General features: G+C 36.8%; 1 protein-coding gene across 3 annotated transcripts in view; it reads left to right on the forward strand.

Annotated features, from left to right (window-relative positions):
- Window positions 1–13,051, forward strand: part of Brd8 (Bromodomain containing 8) — an 82,245-nt gene that overhangs the window by 16,011 nt on the left and 53,183 nt on the right. For all 3 annotated transcript variants that reach the window (XM_083126695.1, XM_083126696.1, XM_083126697.1), the window contains exons 2-3: window positions 4,860–4,953; window positions 6,995–7,188. In XM_083126695.1, coding sequence (XP_082982821.1) covers window positions 4,860–4,953; window positions 6,995–7,188 — 288 coding nt within the window. The remainder of the gene's footprint in view (window positions 1–4,859; window positions 4,954–6,994; window positions 7,189–13,051) is intronic.

The following is a 13,051-nucleotide window of genomic DNA, read 5'->3' on the forward strand; positions in this document are numbered from 1 at the left end:
GATGCATCAGTCTCTTCTGAAGGCATTAGTCCTGTGATGGTTGGCAACACTGAGCATGAAATACTTGTCGAAAAATCTTCTTTTGTTGATTAGAGTGGGATTCCATAGTTAGAATGGAGGGGGTTGGCCAGCTTATATATTGTTTAAACATCTGGAATGTTCCAGAAACAATTTCTAATAATCTTGTGTCTGGAGGGGAGTGGTTTTTGTGTATATATATCTTCCTGTTTTGTACCTTGGTTAATTTGTACTTGGTACAGAGTCTGAAGAAGACTTTGCTAGAAGGTTGAAATGTTACGTTTAATTTATGTTTTAAAATAAAATAAATTTCTGCCTTGGTCAGCATATTGAGTTTTTGATACGCGTAGATACTGAAACTTTGAACATTTGATATCTACATTGTTGTATATCAGCGACACGAACGTACCCTTGAACGATAACCACTGAGTATAATTACCACTAAAATGTGGTAATGCAATTGCCGGAAGTTTCACCTGAGTAGTTCCTCGTGATGCAGATTGTGTAGTTTCAAGGGAAACTTGCTTTCTGACATGCTTGTCAATGAAAATTTGCATTCTTGTTTTCAAAACAAAGTACATGTGTTCAATTTCTTCTCTTGCCGCATCGTCTTCACCTTCCATTGTAAACAGTTCATACGTAGTTTCCTTTCGTTATTTGTAACTTGTAATCAGTGGCATAGCATGAGCATTTCGGATGGGAACGCCAAGTCCGAATGAAGGGTAGGCCTTTTTTGCTTAAGAGTTTACTTATGGAATTAGCCGACATATCTATTGTCTATTTAAAATCACAATCTCATTGTGTTTATTACGTGAAGTAAGCCGGGTTCTGATAAAACATGATCCATGCTTGTTTTATCTAGGAAATAAGATGCCTCAGTGTGCAACAAATGCTTGGAGCACTGGTGTTTTATACCTTTTTTAATTAGATTGCTCAAGTCAGAAACACCGTACACCATTCAGAGTCTTTTGCTCAGCACGTATAACACATGTGTAGCAAAACAGTATTTTATAATCAAGGAAACCTTTCGGCATGACGCAAGTAATTTTAAAAAAACTACCTGAATCACAATCGCCTCTAGAACAACAGTAGCCTTCATTGTTGTGGATGATACTATTGATTGATTTGGTTTATTTTACTTGGCTTTCTACCACTTTTGGTTAATCGCAAATATGAATATGAGTGATGATATTGATGAAGTTGATGAAGAGACACTCACAAAGAACAAACATGCGTAGGCCGGGATTCAAACCGGTAACCTCTGGCATCTTAGCACGCTGTGAAAAACACTCTGTACAATTGTACACTATACTGACGTAACAGTGTCTATTAGTAATTCAGAGTTTCAGACCACTGTTTATTGCATCTTGAGAATGCTGATAAACATTTTAAAATAATTTTGTCAAGAGATCATACGATGTTAGGAGTTTTGAAACGAATGCTAAACATTTCCACTGGCACAATATTAGGCAGTAAGATACTAATGAAAAAATATTTTTTTTAAATAAATAGTTTTGCAGATGAGGTGGTAGAGCAGCCACAGGCTGAACTTCTACCACGACGACTTTATCAACTAGTTTGACAAAAACTGTTTTGTTCTTTCAGTTTTTAATGCATTTCACTCTTCTTGCGATAAATTACACAATACAGTGGTCATTAAAGATACGTCAGTCAATATTGCGTATTGTAGCATCACACAGCACGAGCAGAGGCACGAGGTTTATCTATGGGCACGAGCGGGTAGGAATTCTACTTCTGTCGTCTGCATCGGAAGTACAGCGCCTTGAATCGGAAGGCAGGAAAGGTCACATGGTCCCTAGAACCAATCAGGTGCTCCGTACACCAGCGTATGGAGAGAGCATTTCGCCCGTGCTGTAGAGATCCAAGCCACAAGCTTTCCCTCCTCCTCTCTGCCTCCAAGCAGGCAGGGTCCTGTACGCCAAACCTAGCCGGTGTCCGGCAAGCAGAGACATTAGAGAAATGCTACAACGAGAGCTATTAGTGGAGCGTTGTAGACGGATCGAGAAAATAGCTTTTATAATGCCATAATGCTCAAACATGTATATAATTAGTCACGTTTTACTTTATATTTACAGCATTTACGCATTTTTAAAATTTGAAAACAGGGAACGCCGGGTGTATGGGCATACTAGGACGCTACGCTACTGCTTGTAATGTAAAAATCATTCATTCATAACATGGCTGTTTAAGAAATTCTGCTCTTTTCATTTGTATACCTAACGATTTTGCGATTACCCATTATGCAATGTGCAGCATGGCAGTTGAAGTGTTGCCATTTTGGCTATAAAATCTTGAAGATATTTCCTATCGAATAAGTATTTGCTTGCACATTTCTATCAATTCGTTCGAAAGTTATAGCATGTTCTTTTTGTTTACCTGAAGCCCGGACACCCTGTATATTAAAATAAATAGCACTTATACCCAAATTACCACACTATACCCAAATTACCCCAACCTACCCTTTTTATTGACAAAAAGAAGGTTTTTTTTGTGTAACTTACAACAAATAGTTTTTTCTTGTATGTACGCATTGCTTGCATTGTAGAATTATTTTCCTGTAGTTTATGGTTATTACAAACATAAGAAAACAGTTTTTCGTTGTAACATTTCAGGAGAACACACGCTTCCTTCATCAGACATTTATTTTCATTTTGACTAAAGATACAGTTATAACAATGGTTAGCAATTTTTTTTAAACAAAAAGAATCTGTTATATAATGGATGTTGTCAATGTTACATTGTTGTAATATAGCAACCTAACTGTGAAAAGAAGGAGTCTGTTTTATTTTTATTTCAGATAATTTTTTTTATCACATTATTTTTTATTTAAAATTATGATTCCCAAATATCATCAGGTAATTAAAAGTTATCATTGTATTCATTATTATTATTATTATATTATATATTATATTTAATGAATTCAAAGTGAGAAACACTCTACCAGATGTGGAAATCACAGGAATATATAATATAAGTTGTTCATGTTCAAAGGATTATGTAGGACAAACAGCAAGGAAAATGGCAATAATATGGCACGAACACGATTTGGACATTATAAATCTAAACCCAAGAACAGGTTTGTCAGCTCACATCATCGAAGAGAAGCATTTGATTAAAAAGAGAAGGGTTTTAAAAAGATTGATGGGAAACATAGAGTTGAATGTCTGGGAAGCTTTGTTCATTGCAGAAGAACACTGGAATAAATTAAATAATGAAAATGGAAACATAGATCCAGTATGGAGTTTTCTTTTTCACAAATGGAGTAAGCCACCATCTTTAAAATTTAATGTAACAGAAAACATCAAGAGACTTTGTGAAAACAATGATGACTTTGAATTACCTGATGGTATTTGGGATTCATAATTTTAAATAAAAAATAATGTGATAAAAAAAATCTGAAATAAAAATAAAACAGACTGCTTCTTTTCACAGTTAGGTTGCTATATTACAACAATGTAACATTGATAACATCCATTATATAATGGATTCTTTTTGTTTAAAAAAATTGCTAACCATTGTTATAACTGTATATTTAGTCAAAATGAAAATAAATGCCTGATGAAGGGAGTGTGTGTTCTCCTGAAATGTCACAACGAAAAACTGTTTTCTTATGCTTGTAATAACCATAAACTACAGGAAAATAACTTACACAAATATCCCTGATTTCAACCTACAAGGCATTCCACATACTACTGCTGACACAAGGCTCAAAGGGGTTTCTTGGTAGAGGCCAGAACCAACATGATGGTGTGTTGAAACCATTTAGAGAAATTATTGTAATGCTAAGACCCTTAAACCTGGTTTGGCTAACCTAATCATGAAAGCATTTAGAGGCATTATTTGAATACTAACAGCTCTAAACCTGACTCCTAACCTAAGTATGAAACCTCTTTGCACCATACATATGTGACCTAGATGGCAACAGCAGTCCTACAGCTTTTACTTCACAGCTGAGTTTGTTGACACCCTCAAAGACAGGTGAGGACAGAAATAGTCACGAAGGTCAGCTGCCAGCTGGAAATGCGACCAGTATAGATTTCTATCAACAGCTTGTGCCTTTGTACTACAGTTGAACGAAAAATGTTGCAGTTTGCAAATGTAATTTTCCATTAAATAGTTCTAGCTTCCGTAACATAACCACAAATATACTCAAGATAGGTTGGTGTGCATATTTGTGTGGACACACATTCTCAGTGGTCATATATACCTACTCGTGGAAAATGTAAGATTTCAAGCTGAGAAATAAATTTTATTCTGGGAGGGAGACATACTGATTCTTGCTCATTAATCAAGCAACTGGAGGAAATAATGTCATTAACAGAAAGAGAAAAAATATATTTTGAAGTAAATTATCCTCATTCGTAGCACTTTCTCCTTCTTGCCTGGATACTGACTGGTGCATTAGAGACGAATATATAGTAAATTCTAGAGGAAACAGTGGTAATGCTGTTACCATTACTTCTGCTGCATGCTCAAAATCATTCAGTGCACTGTATTTATGTAATTTAATCTTGAACGAGTTATCCCTCCATAGAAGTACCAATGATTTAAAGGGAAGGATAACATGGAGGAAACCCCAGGTTACTACGAAAGTAGTAGTTTTCAAGATTTTATTATGTTCAAGAAGAAAGCTTAAATTCATAAAACTATAATATTTTCTTGTATTAAAATTAACATTTGTTTATTAATAGACATCATTGTGAAATTATTATATCCATTTTTTCTGCATAAATGATAAACTTAAGTTTTTAATATTTGCAAATTGATTCTCAGTATGCAGTAAATAAAGTTAATGCAGCTTCCTTTCTTTACACCTGTAGGGTTGAAGTTAAAGAGAGTGCCAATTGACACATGGACAACAAAGGAAAGGCTGTGCCTAGCTTCATCAGTTTTGAGAAGTGGGGACCAAAACTGGTAAGATGCAATTTTTTGTGAGTGGTCACATGAAAAGGGACCTGAATGGAAAAAAAAGTAGAAGTGGTACAAAAATATATTAAAAAATTAGGGTAACAGTTCGTTATATTGGAGACACATTAAAATCGGATATTTTGTGTTTTGCATGGTTCGTACTTACCAATTGTGTATTGCGGAACATAGTTCAAGGTGTCATTATGCTTTTTACATGCAGAGTGATTTTTTTTATTCCTTTCTTCGCTTCTGTAACACACAATATGGCGGGCACATTTTGACTCATGTTCTGGGTATGCAGTGTTTCCAACCTTCTTCACCGAAAAATACCTACTATCGTGTTCATCACATGTGAAAATTTTACATTATGCATGGGTAGCTGACGGATAGCCCCACGAACCACTTCCGATAAGGTTAGGTTAGGCAAGCATAGTGAAAAAAAAGGGGGTTGGAAACACTGACAGGGGCTTACATCATCAAAACATACGTAGCATGCAGTTCACGTAGTGAAAGCAATGGCAATTGTGCATCGGTGACATATTTCTCTTGAAAAATACATGATTTCCCGGTCAAATATATTCCACGATGAAAGAAAATACCTCGACGAACATTGGAAAGCTTGGAGAAACTCATTTCCGTAAGTAGTTTCTTGTGTAAAAATTAAGAAATGTGTATCCGATATAATGAACTGTTACCAAAATTAGTTCTGTTCGGTTGATCTTTTGTTCTTATGCCTTTGCTAGGCACAGGCAAACATAACATCATACTGCCATCTGTGGATGATGATCGAACTCACTATGCAGTATGTTCTACGTGTAATGTAATGTGTGAATAAGCATGTGACGAAATTTGTGTAACTGTTTTGTGTGCCTCCGATTATTAGTGATACAACTGTTGGGTTTGGCTTATTTGACTTACTGATGTCCAATGCATGTCAGAAAAAAACAAAAAAAACAACCAGTTTTATAACCCCTGGGGTATATATATATATTTCGTGTGACCATATTTACAGCTGATATTCATTTTGTATGACATTTAACTCAATTCAATTCAGTATTCAAATTTGAATTACATAATTTTTGTAAACAATAGTAAAACTATTTTTTTTTCATTTTGGACTGTTAACTGCAAATAATTTAAGATAAATTTTCAAGACGTCTTTGATGTTTAAACAATATATAAGCTGGCCACCCCCCTCCATTCTAACTATGGAATCCCACTGTAATCAACAAAAGAAGATAAACATAAATCATGACCCTCCAGATTTGTCTGCAGTTTATTTGATTGAGTCTGGAGGAAGCAGTCCATGCAAGAGATCAAAAGTACCATTAGGGAGAGATTTAAGCAACACTTGGAAGATTTTTTTTTAACAATGTAGAGGCCAATTTAAAATGTAAAACTTTTGAGAGTTTAAAAAGTTGAATGGGATAACAGAAACATTGCTGAAGTTCAATTTTATTGTCACTTTTAAGTAATAGTTGAGATTAAAGATAGAATGGCTAAATATTGTTATGCCCAATTTTTATAAGGCACTTGATTGACTTCCATCCTACAAAAGAAATGCAAGACATTAAATGTGAATTTAGCTTGTAAAGACACTTTCGCAGAGCCTCTATATCCTTGGAATTTTTGCAAAATGCACAATATTTATTATTTTACCAACAATATTGTGGAGATAAATGGATTTTGGGATTAAACTATTATCCTGCATGATATGAATATTTTTAAGGAAAATTGTGATATAGTTCCAGTGGAGAACGTGTATGTTGAAAGTTATAAATATTCTACACTACTTTGAATCGAAGTATCAGTCTCGATATTATCAGACACCGAGAGTATCAGCACTGGAATTGGTTCAAAATGGTATCAGTCGAGTCCTAGTTTAGTAACTAACAATATATATAATATATATTATTATTACTTATACTTTTACTGACAAAGTTTCTTTTAAATCTAGTGTCTAAAATTGCTATAGTTGTCATTTCTGAACACGATGCCACTGTAGGACTGCATGTTGCTTGAAATCTAATTTTTCAATTGATTCCAGGGTTTCTGTAAGCAGATCTCTAAGAGCATTTGGGGAACCTAGCAGGCCCGTGGACTGGTTTTCACAAAAGAATTGTGCCCTCCAGTATGCCAGTCTTCTGGAAAAGGTGGACACCCCTAAGAGGAAAAGAGGGGACAAGGGAGAAGTCCACGTGGAGACAGCCGGAGAATGCATTGTGCGGAAATTGACATTAGGTAAACTGAAAAGTTGTATTCTTAATTAACAGATCAGAGTGGTTACTATAACTGCTTAAAGCTTCAACACAACACACTATGTTCACTCTGAACTAACCGTAGTAAGAAGTTACATCTGTCAGCTATCATAGTGAATATAGTAGTACACTTTTAGGCATAGTAAATGGTACATATGTCGTAAGAAGGAGCAGCATGTGTAAGTTTCTTTATATGTTGGAAGTTATTTCTGATTATGCGTAGAGTTGGTAGCAGGGTAGGCACAAAATTAGTTGATTACATCTGTAAAAAGGGGGTGGGGGATGTCATGCAGAGTAATTCAATGTCTTTCTAAACCGCCTCATTTCTTACCAGTGGCGTGACATAAGTTTTTGAAAACTGTTACCGGCCATCAGTAAGACAAATATGTCTGTTAGACGTTATCATCTCCACCCACCCAACAGATGCCATCGATCTAGATATATATGTATATATATATATATATATTTTTTTACAACCCTCTGAGTGATTTATCTCCACACCCCTAGAAAGAATTACCAATCATGAAACATCGCGAAACCCAACGAATAGTGGTCAAGCCCTGTTGTTGATTCTTCACCACGTTTTCCTAAATGTATCTACTCCCTCTGTCCCATAATTATAGTCCGGTATGCCAAAATGGTAGTACAGGAATGACAGATGAAGAGGCAGATGGAAAGCACAATTTGTACTGATCCTTGAGTAATAAAGTTGTATGACTCATTACCGTGTTTCATTTTCTTCTTCTGTATACACCAATGTCACAGTTTGAATATCGGGCAATTATTATGAGACAATAAACAAAGGTGTACTAGACAATAATTATGGGACAGAGGGAGTATTTATTTTGCAATTGAGGTGAAAAGGGAAAGAAGGAAAACCCCACAGTTCTCAGGTTAGTATGACGTTTGTGCCGTGGGCAGACGACAGAATTCCACACTTCCAGTGATGGTCGGTACGTACTTCTGTTGCCAACTTAGTTTGCTTGAGCAAGATTTTCTCGCACCGAGGAAAACTCTATTGTTATGTGTTGCCTAACTTGTTTCAGTTTTTGTTATGTGTTGCCTAACCAGTCTCAGTTTAGCATAACGTAATCCTTGGCATTGAAGATAAATGCATTTCTGACATCTGTATGTGCAAGTAAACATAATCCATATTATGGTTATTCTCGTCTCATTTGTTCTGTGCTAGGTTCATGTAATCGTGATGATGAGGATGTATGGGGGAAGGATTAAAGAGAATCAAGAAATTGGCATGACTTGGATCGAAATGAGGACTCGAACCTAGGACTCCTGGCTTCCTAGCGTGTTATGATGACCACTTCGGGGTGGAAGCTTTCAAAACAAAGGGGCATTAGATAACCACTCTCATTCAGTGTGAATACAAAACATTGCATTGTGGCTTGTTCTGGGACATCTTTATGTGATAATAGAACAGAGGATCCTTGTTTGGGGCCACACTATGATCGCATCATGACAGGTTGTTATATATTATATTAACAGGTTATAATACATGTTGTTGCTTGAGAGAGATAGTATCCCCCATTTTTAGGCACGATTTAGCTGTTATAAGAAAGGAACATGAGAGAACAAAAGTGGGTCCTACTTACCGATGATTACATCTTCCTGTATATAAGATCCATCCATTTGTTCTTCTTCTCTGCGAACACATCAATAACCCTTTCCTGGAAGGATGGATCGAAGGAGAGGTTACCCAGTAGTTCCTTCTCTATCGCTAGGAATGCCAGAGAGCTAAGCCTGATGTTGGTCATTGTATTTCGCAGAAATGTTTTAATTCTTTTCAGGGCACTCATGCTGCGTTCACTCGATTCTGTGGTGACAGGTATGTACAGACACAATTGCAAAAGACGCAGTGTTTCCGAATAATCTTCTTGCAGAACATTGGATGTAATGTAATGCAATAGATCTGAAGGTGCAAAGTGTTTTTCTGGAGTTGCGTATATCACTTGTTGAGCAACTCTTTTTTGAATAAAGGGTACTGCTGATGTAACTTTAAATACTTGTCTAATGGAAATTTTTTCTTTGAAGCCAGGAAATTTTGTGTGATTAATCAACTCAACAAATTCTAATGATGACAGGTCTCCAAAACGTGTTTCCATTTGAACTATAATCACATCCAAAATTTCATATGCCAAAACTTTCAAAGTATTTTCAGTCTCTGGATCTCAGTTTTGGTCGTTTGTCTCACGTATGTGATTAACAGCACGCTTCAATTCTGCCATATGTGTTGCTATAGTTTGGACTGCACGTGAAGGATAGTTCCAATGTGTTGGGCTTGTGTGTGGAAGTTGGAAACCCTTCTCTCTTAATAAAACAGACCTCTTAGTCGATCTGCTGAAAAATGATTGAAAAGCTGTCGGATCGGAAACGAAAAGTTTAACCTGTTTAATTGTTTTTGAGCCGTGCAATAACACTAAATTTAGTTGGTGGGCGTAACAATGAATGAACAGAGCATGAGGACATTCTTGTCTAACAAAAAGCTGATCCCCTCCTCCAGCCCCGGCCATCACTGACAGCCCATCATACGTTTGACACACTAGCTTTTCTTTCACATCCCATTCATTCAAAACCTCCAGAACAACAGCTGATATCCCTCTTACCGTTTTGTCACTCACTACGTCATAGAATCCTATAAATCTTTCCTGCACTGCATCTCCCACGCAGTAGGTGCAGAATAATGCTCAGCTGTGCTCTACAAGATACATCGGTTGTTTCGTCTACTTGCACAGAAATAAATTCTGCTTGAGCCAGCTCTGATTTTATTTTTTCGTTTAGCACGAATGTCACACACTCAATTAAATCATTTTGGATGTCACTGCTGGTTCCCTTGAAAACTGAATCACAGTGAAGATGCTCCCTCATCAGCTGTTTTTCTTGAGAAAGCAGGTTCAGAAGTTCGAGGTAATTCCTCTTGTTGACCGACTCGTCGCCCTCGAAATGCCCCCTGAACGCGAGCTCTTGCTTACCGAGAAAGCACACCACTTGAACCAAACGACCAACTATTTTTCTTTTGTTGACACCTTTTCATTCTAATTTAATTAAGCCTTGTTTCCATATTAAAAACACTAAGTTGCTGACCAAGGCAGTTTATTAAGATAGGCGAATAGGAAAAGAGAAGAGAGAACTAGTGAGAAAATGGAAGGAGGCCAAAGAAATAGAAAAGAAAGGAGAGGACATCATGAATTGGAATGGAGGACTCAAGATAAACAAGGAATGGAAGAGTGTGTTAGAGAAAGTTGAAAGGATGAAGAAAAGGAATGAAGAAAGAAGAAGTATGAACAAGGAAGAAAGAAGAGAAAAGAAGAAGACCAGAGGAGGAGGTATTCATCCATAACCAAAAAGGCAGGAGGGGTGGGGGAGTGGTAAGCAGGTGGTTCTAGACTCTTGCTAATCTTGACCTGTCAATCACCTGTCAGTGTAGTAGACCCATTAGTCAACAACTGTCAGGAGGTGATATGTTTAATTCCTTTGGAGAAATCTTCCTAGATAAGGACTGTCAACTTGATTTGTTGTTGTGTGGCTAGTGACCCTGCTATGTGTATGTAATCTTTCTGTGTGTAGTATATTTCATCATTTTAGTTTAGTTCTTCCTCTGAGGAAGACCCTGATACAGGGTTGAAATGTTACCTGTTAAGTGTTTTTATCTTAATAAACTGCCTTGGTCAGCAACTTAGTGCTTTTCATTGTGTTTTCATATTTGCAGACTAACAACTTCAGACAAAGCACATTCAATTCTCGGTATGTTACCTGAGAAATTAAAACTTTCACTGTTTCTGATGTGCTTTTCGGACCACTGATGTTTCGTAGTTTTACAAGTAAAATTCTTCAGTGTCACTATACCTTTCTTTGCCCACTTATCTTCACCACCAAATAAAATACTCCCTCTGTCCCATAATTATAGTCCGGTATGCCAAAATGGTAGTACAGGAATGACAGACGAAGAGGCAGATGGAAAGCACAATTTGTACTGATCCTTGAGTAGTATAGTTGTATGACTCATTCCCTTGTTTCATGTTCTTCTTCTGTATACACCATTATCACAGTTTGAATATCGGGCAATTATGAGACAACTAACAAAGGTGTACCGGACAATAATTATGGGACAGAGGGAGTACACAGGAAGCAGTACATTCGTTCATTGTACCCCGTTAGCCACTTGTACTTCAAGTACCACTGAGTGCAAAATGTTCTTACCTTCTGCCGTCTTGCTCCTATAAAGCCAGATTAGGCTTTGGTGTGCTCTATTTTATAAGACACTTGTTTTCAAAAGAACACTCTGAAAACGAATTTGAGAGAGGAACTCAATTAAATCTTGCTGTTCAGTCCAATCAGGCATTTTCTTGCACAAATTTGAGTGCTGCACACAACACGAATCACAAACAAAGATTTACCATCGCGAAGCCCGCAAGCCATGCTGCCTTGTAGTGTCATTGGCAAGCCAAATTTTCACAGGCAGAGAGCAAGCCAGGGAATCCCCATTCACGATAGAAATAAATTATTCCATTTCCAGAGGAAGTAAAACTACTTTACAAATATCAGGCATAGCTAGAATTTTAATTCATATAACATGATATGAAGACTTCCTTTACAAATGTATTTTTTTTAGACTTTCTGTTTATGCTACAGTGTTGGGTGAATCAACAAGACCACCATCACTCTGACTAGAAAACGAAGTCGGAACTACAGTTCTCCTTTATTTTCAATTTTACTTACTCCTGTCGATGAAAGGAAGGACAATGCAAGTTTCGTACAAAATATGGAGAATGTACAATGGAATAGAAATATCCCTGTACCTAAACGGACTAATGTTTATATAGAATGCTGGTACACCACAAAATTTCCAACCTTGGAGGATATGCAGTGTTGCTGATATTCTATTTGTCATAGTGGGTAACACCGTGAGGCCGGCCTCATTGAGCATATTATAAACATACGTACAATAGTCGTAAGATTAGGCTACCCGCGTATACAACCGTACGATAGAATGTGAAGAGAAAAGGCCCAAGCAAATGTGCCTCACTCTGTGGAAAGTTCGTGTACTGATCAGGGTTAGAATGTTTTTGTAATTATCATAAATGAAAATTCTGAACTTTTGCATTGCATTATATATGTTTTCTCGAAACAAGTGAAAGCAACTTTTAAAAGAGTAATTCTGTGGGTAGGCCCAGCCTCCTGGCCTCATAGGATGCTTCGGCAGTGCATTGCACACCATCAGGATTTATTTCTGATGTGCTACATGGATGAATGAGTGGATTGATTTATTTTACTTTGCGTTTGTGCTACTTTTGGATAGATGAGAATGAAGGGTGAGAAGATGAAATAAATGAAGGGACAGGCACGAACTAATATGGATGGACAGGACACAAGTCCCAAAGAGGCTTATACGGGCCGTGAGTCCAGAAGCCAGAGCCTCGTTAGTCTGCAAAATGCAGTCCAGGGTATGAACATGGTACAGAGTCTGAAGAAGACCTTGCTAGAAGGTTGAAACGTTACGTTTAGTTTGTTTTATAATAAAATAAATTTCTGCCTTGGTCAGCATATTAAGTTTTTTCATATCATGGAAACAAGGCTTAATGGTGTTATAACAGTCCAGGGCATACTGTGTGGAAATGAGGTTGATATTTGTGTGTTCATAAAGGGTCACACCTTACACTCCGTGGATAAACTTGGAAATGTATATAATTTGCAAATTATATCAATTGTTGGGAAAGACATGAGTGTAAATTGTTGTAATGAATTTTATGCAGAGATTTTGTTCTTGTTGGTGCATCATCTCTGTGCAATATTTTTGTAGAATTCGTTTTTGACTAGTAATACATATCTTGATG

Source organism: Lepisma saccharinum, chromosome 8 (genome assembly GCF_977018435.1).
Source record: "Lepisma saccharinum chromosome 8, izLepSacc3.1, whole genome shotgun sequence".
In the NCBI taxonomy this organism is placed as follows: Eukaryota; Metazoa; Arthropoda; class Insecta; order Zygentoma; family Lepismatidae; genus Lepisma; species Lepisma saccharinum.